The sequence below is a fragment of the Molossus molossus genome, unplaced genomic scaffold, assembly GCF_014108415.1.
Source record: "Molossus molossus isolate mMolMol1 unplaced genomic scaffold, mMolMol1.p scaffold_m16_p_13, whole genome shotgun sequence".
NCBI lineage: Eukaryota > Metazoa > Chordata > Mammalia > Chiroptera > Molossidae > Molossus > Molossus molossus.
In genome coordinates this window covers 25,902,453-25,915,378 of record NW_023425348.1, presented here as the reverse complement: position 1 = coordinate 25,915,378, position 12,926 = coordinate 25,902,453, and the positions used below count along the sequence as shown (strand labels likewise).

Genomic DNA, 12,926 nt, shown 5'->3' with positions numbered 1-12,926 from the left:
ACCACGTTTACCTACTCCACCATCTTGACCACAAGTCTCAGTATTGAAATTCTTAAAAGTAGCGGATACCAGGTTAAATTTATTTCAGCAAGCACTTTTGAGGCACCATTTTGGAGTAGAATTTACATTGGAAACTATACTTGGATATTATTATCTGTCTAATATTTTACTATACAATGAGCCCATAGTTCAAAAAAGTATCATTCTGAGATTAACCTTTAAGATATTTGCAGTGCATTTCCCAGTTGAAACAAAAAGGTTACTAAACCAAACAAATGCCTGTTTAACCTATATGTAGCTAAAGTATAATACTTCTTTTATCTAGAGAATTGTTAGTAAATATAATTACCACAGTACTAGTGATCAAACACAATTAAAAAATAATGAAATGCAGTAGCATTGCAGATAAAGCAGATATTTTATTTAATCTTCACAGGAAAATTGCATAAGGTAGGTATATTCAAAATTTACAGATGAATATCAAAACCTTTCTCTCTTTCCACTTTTTCCCAGGTGTATTTAGTGTATCCTGAAATATTTATTGAATGAAGTCTTATTTTGAATAGATACTCCTATGATAAAATTTATTTTTTACACATAGTAAATGCTTTTTTCTTACTAATATTTTAGCTGGGGCATGCCTGGTTATTCTTTAGTTTAGTTATAGTTTACTATATTTTCATTGGTAAATAAATATTTCACATGGATTTGTGATAATTACCTTGAAAATATAATTTGACTAATGGCTAGGGAAAGAAATAATGAAACTGTTTCTTATAATTCTCATTCTCATTCATTTTGAACTTTAGTTAGAAAAGAAATTGGAAATCATTACTGCCTTCTGAAATGTCTATAGCCGTTTAAAAAATTTTAACATCATTCCAAAGACTTTCATTAGAAATCCATTGCTCATGTTATTTGTTCAGTACATTTCAGATGACAGTGATGTGGAGAATAGCTTGGACATATGAAGTAGGATAACTAGCTGTAAGGCAGTTCTGCTAGACCACTGCTTTCTAACCTTGCACTTAACCCTGTGAGGTAGCTTCTGAAATAATACTTTCTTTTAAGAACTGTGGTGGTGAGATTAATGGAGAAAGGGAACTGGAACTACTCAGCCCCCTGGCCGGGGAAGGAGGCTGTGGGTAGAAAAGTCACCTCTCGTAAATCAACCTAGGGACGTTCTGTGTGCTCACTGAGGTGCATCCATACATGAATAAACAGAGCTGTACAGTGTTACTCAGGAAACTCTTAATATTGTGAGTTGCATTTAAAGAATAATGTGTGAAAGCTGCATTTTTTTTTTTTTTTTAATAGGATTCACTCCTTATAAAGGATGGCCTCACTCTGTCGACTAGTAACAGATTATAGAGCTATAAAAATAGGAAGTATGGAGCTGGTACACAACTAGGTATTAGTGAAATAGAAAGCTTATAGACACATGTATATAAGGATGAAAATATAGAAATAAATCTGTTGACATGGAGAATAATTGCTCATAAAAATAAATGTGATATGACATAGTAGAGAATAATCCCACTAACATGAAAGCTCAGAAAAATAGAAAATGATTTCAGCAAAATATTTATAATTATTATGCTGAGATGGTAGAATTAGGGTGTCACATTTTTCCTTCTCATTCCTGTTTTTTGTAAATTCAGTTTAACTATAGTTAACACTGTCGTATGATACACAGCAAATCCTCAACATCATTCCATTCAAAGTTGCTTCATTATCACATTGATGAGATGCAGTATAAACTCTTGTTTATATCAGTTAAATTTATATCAGTTAGCCTATAGTAAATTGGTTTTGTTATATGTCATTTCCCTTAAAGTTGTAAAACCTATTGACTATGTTAAGTGAGGACTTCCTGTATAGGAAAGTTGTTAAGCCAGTAGATCTTAAGAGTTCTCATCACAAGGAGAAATTTCTTTTCATTTATCTGTATGAGATAATGGATGTTAACTAAACCTATTGTGGTAATCATTTCACAATACATGCAAATCAAACCATCAAGCTGAACACCTTAAACGTATACAGTGATTCATGTCAGTTGTTTTTCAAAACTGGAAAAAAATAAGCATTAATTCAGGTCAAGAACTAAGGAAAGGGGGAGAAAGAACTAATGTTTGGCCTGTGTTGTGTTGTATTTTGCTTTGAAATAAAAATGCTGAGGATTCTAAGGAACTTCTAAGAAAGATTCTAAAGAAATGCTAAGATACTAAGGAAAGAACATAAATCTGTTTTGTAGAAAATTAGAAATAGGGACAATGTGGTAGATGTTTATAAGACTATCATGTTTGGTTCTTGATGAATAAATTTGAGTACCATAATACAAACTTTAAGTGGTTAAAGTCTCAAAAAGGTGCTAGCCCCAAGTAGTTTTAGGGAATACATTTTGAGAAGTGTTTAAACAAAAAATCTCCATGACATATAAGCCATTCCAGAATACAGAGAAAGAAAGCATATACCCACCCTGGGTACTTTTTGTTAATCTAGTATATCCCTGTCATAACTATAGTTGCTGACATATAGAATAAAAATTGAGTGTTCCAGCCAATTGCAGTAATAATTGTAAATATAAAAATAAAATACTAACAAAATTGCATACTAATTCATATAATTAAATGAAAGAATGCAGGAAATGTTTGTATTACCAAATTTTTTTGTTTTCTTAATCCTCACCCGAGGATATTTTTTCCATTTATCTTTAGATAGAATGGAGGGGAGGGAGAGAGAGAGAGAAACATCAATGTGAGAGAGACACATTGACTAGTCACCTCCCTCATGACCCTGAACAGGGCCGGGGACTAACCGAAACAGAGGTGCCCTTGGCCGGAATTGAACCCACTACTCTTTGGTCCATGAACCAACGCTCTAACTACTGAACCAAACCAGCTAGAGCTGGTATTACCAAGTTTTTAGTAAATACTCCTCATTGGTTGAAAAAGGTTAATAAACCTCATTTAATATTTAAAAAAAAAAACATTTATTAACCTTTTCTTTTTCTGTGTGTGATCTGATTATTCCAGGCATATCAGAGAATTACTGTTATTTTAAATACTGATCTCATATCTGGGCTTTTTTTGTATCTCCTAGTTTCTGATGTGTTTCATGTCTGCGCTTTTTCTAATTAGGTTGTCATCTCATCGCATACCAGGAAATGTAAACTATCTATATTATGAAATGTATAAGTATCTTAATTGGACCTTTCACATTTTAGGAATTGAAAAATTTGGTGAATGAATGAATTACATTAATAAATAGAAAAGTATGCCTTGTTTTGAGTGCAGGCTTGATTTTTAAAAGATGTCAGTTCTTCCTAACTATTGTATAGTTTACATAAAGTTTCATTAAATCAGTGTTTAGGAAAAATTATTCTAAACACTTAATTGGTGAAGATAATATTGAAATGATTTAAAGATTTATATAATGTGGTAGACTGGCATTTATAAAGTGTTAATTAAAATATTGGCATAATATTAATGGAATAAAAAAAAAGTCTCAGCACTGTCCTGGGCATGTGTATAAGTAATAATTATATCTGTATGTATAGTTATATGTGTGTACTTGGTATACAATAAAGTTGCCATTTAAAGTTCTTTTAATATAAAAATACCTTTTATATTTGACTTACTATAATACAATGGTTGGCTGGCCTGCGAACCGAAGGGTCCTGAGCTTGATTCCTGGTCAAGGGCACGTACCTGGGTTGTAGGTTTGAGCCACAGCCTGGCCTGGGGAGGGCGGTGCATGTGAGAGACAACCAATGGATGTGTTTCTCTCACATTCCCCCCCTCCCCTCACCCCAATTCCTCTCCTTCTCTCCTCCTCCTCCACCCCACTCCCTTTCAATCTCTCTAAATATCAGTGGAAAAAATATCCTGGAGTGAAGATGAACAATGACAACAACAAAAAAGCAAAATAAAATAGCCAGAAGTTTCTTTTATTTTTAATCAGAATGGTAGAGGTGGCCCTGGTTGGGTAACTCAGTTGGTTAGAGCGTTAATCCAATATGCCAGGGTTTCGGGTTCGATCTCCAGTCAGGGCACATGTAGTAATCACACTATGCCCTCCCCCAGCCCCGTCCTTTTCTCTCTCTCAAATCAGTAAATTTAAAAAACATAGAAGAACGGCAGAGATGAAATTAATATTGGTCTGTGCTGGCAAAGACATACTTCTGATGAAAGTATAAATTGATGCAGCTACTTTTGAAGGCACTTTACTTTGTTTCAGAAGTCTTTTTTTGACCCAGTAACTTGATTTTTCAATTTTTACTTATTGATCATGAAATAACCTTTTAAGATAGCATGAGGGAATATCGTAATGCTAGAGTAAAAAACAAAACTTAGGTAAATTTTTATCTCAATTTATTATATATATATATGATTCAAGACTGAAAGAAATAAAAAATAACAGTCATTATCTCATATATTAAAATAATAGGTTATTTTCTTTATTGTTTCCTGTGCCTTGTATAGTGAATACATACTACTTTTATAATTAGGAACTTTCATTGGGCAGTTAAAGTGTGTGTAGATTTTTTTCCTAAGTAATGAAAAAATAGACATTAAAAAATAGTCCTTTTTAGCCAAAGAATCCAATTAAAAAATGGGAAGAGGAACTAAATAGACCCCTCTCCAAACAGGACATACAAATGGCCAAGAGACATATGAAGAAATGCTCATCATCACTAATCATCAGAGATGCAAATTAAAACAACGAGGTATCACCTCACACCTGTCAGAATGACCGCCGTCAATAAATTATCAAACAACAAGTGTTGGCGAAGGTGTGGAGAAAAGGGGACTCTAGTACACTGCTGGTGGGAATGCAGACTGGTGCAGCCACTATGGAAAACAATATGGTGTTACCTCAAAAAATTAAAAATTGAACTTCCATTTGACCCCGTGATCCCGCTTCTAGGAATATACCCTAAGAAGCCTGAAACACCAATCAGAAAGAATATATGTACCCCCATGTTTGTAGCAGCACCATTTACAATAGCTAAGATCTGGAAACAGCCCAAGTGTCCATCAGTAGACGAATAGATAAAAAAGCAGTGGTACATATACACAATGGAGTACTATGCAGTTGTAAGAAAGAAAGATCTCTTATCCTTTGAGACGACATAGAGGGACCTGGAAAGTATCCTAAGCGAAACAAGGCAAACAGAGAAAGACAAGTATATGATCTCACTTATTTGTGGAATATAATGAACATAACAGTCTGAGGAATGGGGCAGTCCCAGAGACGTGGAAGTGGGGTACAGACTGACAATCCCCAGAAGAGAGGATGGTGGGGGAGAGATAAACCACAGAACTTATATGCATGTATTCATGAACAATGGACATGGACAACAAAGCTGGGGACAGGGCAGGGAGGGGGGGAAGGGGGAATCTGGGGGGAAAAGGAGAAACATCTGTAACAAAAATTAGTTAATTAATAAAAAAAATAGTCCTTTTTGTGCTTGACTATTTTAACTGTGATTGGATTCTGCCTGTGATCCTTTTAATGAAACAAAAAAAGTAATAGTTAATGTATTTTGGGACAGTTATATCAGCTTGGTATGATTAAATATTTTTATCATTTTATAAAATCTTTGAAATGTTTTACCATAGTTAAGTGGTTTTTGCTTCAGTACTTAGCACATTTTAGAAACTCAGAAGATGTCTTTAAATGGATTTTTAAAAAACAATTATCATGTGATAGTAATTAACATTTTATTATTCCCAAAGAATTATCCTCCACTAGACTCGCCCATCAGTTTTATTTTTTATTTAGATGATCTTCTTTCTAAGTGAACTTTCTCCATATATATTGTTATCTTATAGTATCCATATTTCTATCTGGCAGCCATATTTTCTGCTCTGAAGAATCTTCAAGATAAGATTCGACGCTTAGAACTTGAAAGGATTCAGGCTGAAGAAAGTGTGAAAACCTTGTCTAGAGAAACAATTGAATATAAGAAGGTATTGGATGAACAGATACAAGAAAGGGAAAATTCAAAAAATGAGGAATCAAAGCACAATCAAGGTTTGTTTAATTATTAAGAAAATGAAAACACTATCAAAATAACTATTGTAGAATTACTCCAAAATTACACATTATCATTTTTAGTGGTCTGTCTTTAGGCACCATAAAATTGAATTATACTCTGATGCATTTTGAGGAACAAGTGCTGATGTCATGAATTATATTTACTGACTGAACTCAAGGCAGATCAGACTAGCATATTATATAAGGAATGATTTAGGTCATCTGAAAAGGCTTCAAGGGCTACTGGAAACTGTTTATTATATACACAGTAGACTTAATTCCTTTTAATAGCTTATTAAAACTGTTCTCTGACCTAATTTTTGCTTTTTTTGCATATTCTTTTTAGAACTGACATCTCAGTTGCTAGCTGCAGAAAATAAATGTAATCTTTTAGAAAAACAACTGGAATACATGCGTAATATGATAAAGCATGCAGAAATGGAAAGGACATCTGTCTTGGAGAAACAGGTATGATACCTCACTGATTTGTTCTCAAGGACAGTTAGTTATTGGGAAAATTAGATTGACATAAAGACCTTTTTTCATAGGACTAATGGTGCTGTTATAATAATCATTTCTACTTTTATCTTAAAGTAACCACTGGCAATAGAACCAGTAGTTTATTTTGAAAACCGAGTGTAAGCCTTGAGGAAAAAAATACTATTTTTTCAGCATAGCCATAAAGAAGGGTTTTCCTGTTGGATTACCCTCACACACTCTGTCGTATCCTCTACACACAATTTTGATAGCTCCTGCTTTTGAGCAGTATGGCAGCTCAAAACTGAAATTACTTGGGATCATTTAAGTGTGTGAAAATTTAATTGGTCTTCTTATTGCTGTATTAGTAAAATACTAGATAGTGAGTTCTGTGATCTTTTCAAGTCATGTTAACTCTTTGAGTCTACATTATAAAGAATATAAAAAAATCATATTATGTACCTCTCTGCTTCTCAGTTTATTTAAAGACTCAAATAAGGTAACAAATTTCAAGGTTTTTTATACTTTGAAAAACTTGACTTTGGTTTTTTGATGAAAAGTGTAGTTAACATGCCCAGCTGGTGTGGCTCAGTGGTTGAGCATCGACCCATGCACCAAGAAGTTACCAGTTTGATTCCTGGTCAGGGCACATGCCCGGGTTATAGGCCTCATCCCTAGTGTGGGGTGTGCAGGAAGCGGCCATTCAATATTCTCTCTCATCAATATTTCTCTCTCTCCCTCTCCTTTCCTTTCTCTTGCTCTAACATCAATAAAGAGAAACAATTTTTTTTAAAAGTGTAGTGAACACATTATATTAGTTTCAGGTGTACAAATAGTGATTTAACATTTATATAATTTACAAAGTGATCACCATGATAAGTCTAGTAACCATCTGTCACTGTAGATATTACAATATTGACTATATTCTCTGTGCTGTATAGGACATCCCCATGACATTAATTTCATCCTAGAATTTTGTACTTTTAAATCCCTTTCACCTTTTTTTGTTTATCTTCCAACTCCTACCCCTCTGGCAGGAATTATTTTGTTCTCTGTGTCTATGACTCTGTTTTCTTCTGTGTTTTATTTTTAGATTCCACATATGAGTGAAATAATATGGTATTTGTCGTTGACTTATTTCAGTATTAGTATACTATCCTTTAGCTCCATCCATATTGTCACCAACAGCAAGATTTGTTCTTTTTATGGCTGAGTAATATTCCTCTTCGTGTGTGTGTGTGTGTGTGTGTGTGTGTGTGTGTGTGTGTTTCATCCTTTATCCATTCATCTTTCGATGAACACCTAGGTTGTTTCCATATCTTGGCTATTGTAATTAATGCACCAATAATGAACATAAAGATGCGTATATCTTTCTGAATTAGTGTTTTCATTTTAGGGTTCCTGTTTCTTTACATCCTTGCTAACACTTGTTATTTATTGTCTTTTTGATAATACCATTCTGAGAAATGTAAGGTGATATCTTACTGTGGTTTTCATTTGTATTTACCTACTGATTAGTGATGTTGAGCATCTTCTCAGAAGACTTTGGAGAAATGTCTATTCAGGTCCTCTGCGCCCGCCATCCTCCCCCTCCCCCCCCCCCCCCCCCCCCACACACACACTTAAAGATTTTTTACTTTTAGAAAGGGAGAGAGAGAGAAACAGTGACATCAGAGTGAAACATCAATTGAATGTCGTCTGCAACCCCAGGCATGTACCATGACCAGGAAACAACTGGCAGCCTTTCAGTACACAGGATGACACCCAGCCAATGGAGCCACACCAGCCAGGGCTCTCCATTTTTTGAAATAGAATTGTTAGTAGCAAGGGGTTAGTGTTGGTTTGTTGTTGTTGTTGTTGTTTTTGTTGTTTTTATGCTGAGTTATATGACTTCTTTAAATATTTTGGATAATAATGCTTGTTGAATATATATTTTGCAAATATCTTCTGCCATTCAATGTTTTGTTATGTTGATGATTTCATTTGCTATGCAGAGGATTTTTTTGTTTGATGTAGTTTCATTTGCTTATTTTTTGTAGTTGCCCTTGTCTGAGGAGACCTATCCAAAAAAAAAAAAAATTTTTTCTAAATCCATTGTCAAAGAATTTATTGCCTATGTTTTCTTCCAGAACTTTTATGGTTTCAGGCCTTATAGTTAAGTCTGTATTCCACTTTGTATTTATTTTTGTATACGGCATAAGAAAGTTTAATTTTTTTGTGTGTCCAGTTTTTCCAACAATGTTTATTGAAGAGACTCTCTCTTTCTCATTGTATATTCTTACCTCCTTGTCATAGATTAATTGACCATAAAAGCATAGGTTTATTTCTGGCATCTCTTTTCTCTTTGATTGATATATGTCTATTTTTATGCCAACACCATACTGTTTTGATTACTATAGCTTTGTAGTGCATTTTGAAATTAGGGAACATGATACCTTCAGCTTTCTTCTTTATCTTTTTTAAGATTGCTACTGTGGCATTGCTTGTTCTGTAATTTTTTTAAAATATATATTTTTTTAATTTTATTTAAATCTTTATTGATTTTAGAGGGAGAGGAAGAGAGAAACATCGATGAGAGAGAATATCAATTGGTTGGTTGCCTTCCACATGCCCCCCGGGGATCAGGCCCACAACCTGGGCATGTGCCCTGACCAGGAACCAAACCAGTGACTTCTCCTGGTACATGGGTCAATACTCAGCCACTGAGCCACACCAAGCGGGCTCTTCTGTAATTTTAGATACATTTTAAGATTACTAATTCTGTGAAAAATGCCATTGGTATTTTGATAAGGATTGTATAGAGTGCATTTAGATAACATGGACTTTTTGATGATGTTAACTTTTCAATCTATGAACATGGTATATCCTTCCATTTATTTGTTGTCTTCAGTTTTCTTCATCATTGTCTTAGAATTTTCAGAGTACAAGACTTTTACTTCACCTGGCTAAATTTATTGCTAGGGCACAGCCAGTGTGGCTCAGTGGTTGAGCATTGACCCATGGACCAAGAGGTCACTGGTTCGATTCCTGGTCAGAGTACATGCCTGGGTTGCAGGCTCAATCCCCAGTGGGGTACATGCAGGAGGCAGCCAATCAGTGTGTCTCTCTTATCGATGTTTCTGTCTCTCCCTCTCCCTTCCTCTCTCTCTAAAAAAATCAATAAAAAATATATTCTAAAAAAATGTATTGCTACGTATTTTATTCCTTTTGATGCATTTATAAATGGAATTGTTTTCTTAATATCTCTTTCTGATAGATTGTTATTAGTGTACAGAAACAACAGATTTCTAAATGTTAATTTTGTATCCTGCAACTTTACTGAATTAACTTATTAGTTCTGATTCTTTTTTGTTAGAGTCCTAAGAGTTCTCTCTGTATGGTATCATGTCATCAGCAAATAGTGACATTTCCACTTCTCCTTTACAATTTGAATCTTTTTATTTTTCTTGTCTGATTGGTTTGGCTAGGACCTCCAATGCCATGTTGAATAAAAGTAGTGTGTGCATTCTTTCCTTATTCCTGATCTAGAGGGAAAGCTTTCAGTGTTTTATTATTGAGTGTGATGTTAGCAGTATTTGTCATATATGGCCTTTATTATGCTATGTTCCCTCTGTACCCACTTTATTTTTTTATTTTTTTTATCCTCACCCGAGGATATTTTTCCATTTTTTGTACAGATAGAGTGGGAGGGAGAGAGAGAGGAAGGGAGAGAGAGACAGAAACATCGACATGAAGGGACACATCGAGTGGCTGCCACCCGCACGACCAACCAGGGCCGGGGACAAACTGCAACCGAAGTACATGCCCTTAGCGGGAACTGAACCCGGGTCTCTCCGGACCGCAGGCCGATGCTCTAACAGCTGAACCAAACCGGCCAGGGCACTGTACCCACTTTATTGAGAGTTTTATTTATCATAAATGGGTGTTGAATTTTGTCAAATGCTTTTTCTTCATGTATTGAGATGATCATGATTTTTATCCTTCATTTTGTTAATATGGTCTATCACTTTAACTCATTTGTAGATACTGATATCTTTGTATCCCTGGAATAAATTCCACTTGATGGTTGTGTATAGTCTTTTTAATCTATTGTTGAATTCAATTTGCCAATAATTTGTTGAGGGTTTTTTGCTACGTTTATCAAGGGTATTGGCATGTTACTTTTTTTTTTATATGACTTTGATTTTGGTAAATGGGTGATGCTGGTTTCATAGAAAGAGTTTGGAAGCTTTTCTTTCTCTTGTACTATTTTGGAATAGTTTGAGAAGGATAGTTAATTCTTATTTAAAAGCTTGGTAGAATTCACCTGTGAAGCCTTCTGGTCCTGGACCTTTGTTGTTGGGAGTTTTTTGATTACTGATTCAATTTCATTAATAGTATATGGTCAGTTTTGATTTTCTGTTTTCTTCCTTGTTCAGTCTTGAAAGGTGGTATCTAGAAATGTATTAATTTCTTGTCCAATTTGTTGGTCTTTAATTGTTTGTAGTATTTACTTACGATCCTCATTTTTCTCTGGTGTTAGTTTTCACTTCTCTTTCATTTCTGATTTTATTTAGGCCCTTTTTTTGATAAGTATGGTTAAAGGTTTATCCATTTTTTTAATGTTTTCAAAGAACTAGTTTTCAGTTTATCTTTACTATTGTTTTTTTAGTCTCTACTTCATTTATTTCTGTTTTGATCTTTATTATTTTCTTCTAACTTTGGTCTTCATTTGTTCTTTTTGTAGTTTATTTAGGTGTAAAGTTAGATTGTTGATGTGGCATTTTTTTTTTGTCTTGAGGTAGGCTAGTATATCTGGGAACTCTCCTCTTAGAGCTGTTTTTGTTGCTTTCCATAAGCTTTGGAAAGTTGTGTTTTCATTTGGAAAGTTGTCTCAGGGTTATTTTTTTAATTTCCTCTTTTTTATTTCTCCTTGACCCTTTGGTTGTTTAGTAGTATATTTAGTTTCTAAGTATTTGTGTTTCTTCCAGTTTTCTTGTAATTGATTTCTAGTTTTGTTATGGTCAGAAAAGATATTTGATATGATGTCAATCTTCTTGAATGTATTGGGACTTGTTTTGAGTCCTAACATATGGTCTAACCTGGAAAATGTACAAAGTGCACTTGGAAAGAATGTATAGTCTGCAGTTTTGGGATGAATGTTCTGTATATATATTTTAAGTTTATATTATTTGATGTGTCCTTTAGGCCAATGTTTTCTTATTGAGTTTTGGTCTATATGATGAATCCATTGATGTAAGTAGAGTATTAATGTTCATTATTATTATTATTATTATCATTATTATTTTAATCCTCACCCAAGGTTATTTTTCCATTTATCTTCAGAGAGAGTAGGAGGGAGGGGGAGAGAGTGAGGGAGGGAGAGAGAGAGAAACATTGATGAAAGAGGGACACATCCACCGGTCGCCTCCCACACGACCCCACCAGGGCCAGGGATGAACCACAACCGAAGTACGGTCCCTTGACTGGAATCGAACCCGTGACTCATTGGTCCGCAGGCCAGTGCTCTAACCACAGAGCCAAACTGGCCAGGGCGAATGTCTCCTATTATTATTGCATATCTGTCCATTTTCTCCCCTATGTTTGTTAATATTTGCTTTATTTAGGTCCCTCCTATATTGGGTACATAAATATTTATGATTGTTATAACCTCTTTTTGAACTGACTCCTACCTATACCATTATCTAATGTCCTCCTTTGTCCTTTGTTAGTCTGTCCTATTTTGTCTGGTAGAAGTATTGCTACCCCAGTTTTCTTTAGCATGGAATCTCTTTTTCCACTCCTTCTCTTTCAGTCTCTGTCTTTCAATTTGAAGAGTCTTTTGTAGGCACTCAGCCACCCTCTGTCTTTTGGCTGGAGCTTTTAGTCCATTTACATTTAAAGTAATTATTGATTGGATTTTACTTATTGCCATTTTGTTCATTGTTTTCTGGTTGTTTTTGTAGTTTTGTTTTTTCTTTATTGATTTTAGAGAGAGAGCAAGGGAGAGGGAGAGACTGATAGAAACATCGATGAGAGAGAACATCACCCCCCGACACACACTCACACACACTGGGGATTTGGCCCACAACCTGGGCATGTGTCCTGACCGGAAATCAATCCAGCGACCTCTTGGTACATGGGTCGATGCTCAACCACTAAGCCGCAACTGCCAGGTTGTAGTTCTTAATTCTTTTCCTCTTTTGTTCTCTTGTGGTTTGCTGGTTTTCTTTAGTATTATGTTTGGATCCCTTTCTTTTTAATTTTTGTGTATCTGTCATACGTTTTGGTTTGTGTTTACCATGAGGTTCATATATATATTGACTTGTATATATACCAGTCTATTTTAAATGGATAAGTTTTTAAGTTTAAACACATTATAAAAGTGCTGCATTTTTACTCCCCCCCACATACACACATGTTATATC

The 12,926-nt window shown here is 34.7% G+C and overlaps 1 protein-coding gene across 1 annotated transcript in view; it reads left to right on the top strand.

The window, feature by feature from the left end:
* Window positions 1-12,926, top strand: part of CEP57 (centrosomal protein 57) — a 56,049-nt gene that overhangs the window by 22,471 nt on the left and 20,652 nt on the right. Inside the window, exons 3-4 of the mRNA XM_036257925.1 lie at window positions 5,860-6,039; window positions 6,389-6,510. Of these exons, the coding sequence (XP_036113818.1) occupies window positions 5,860-6,039; window positions 6,389-6,510 (302 nt within the window). The remainder of the gene's footprint in view (window positions 1-5,859; window positions 6,040-6,388; window positions 6,511-12,926) is intronic.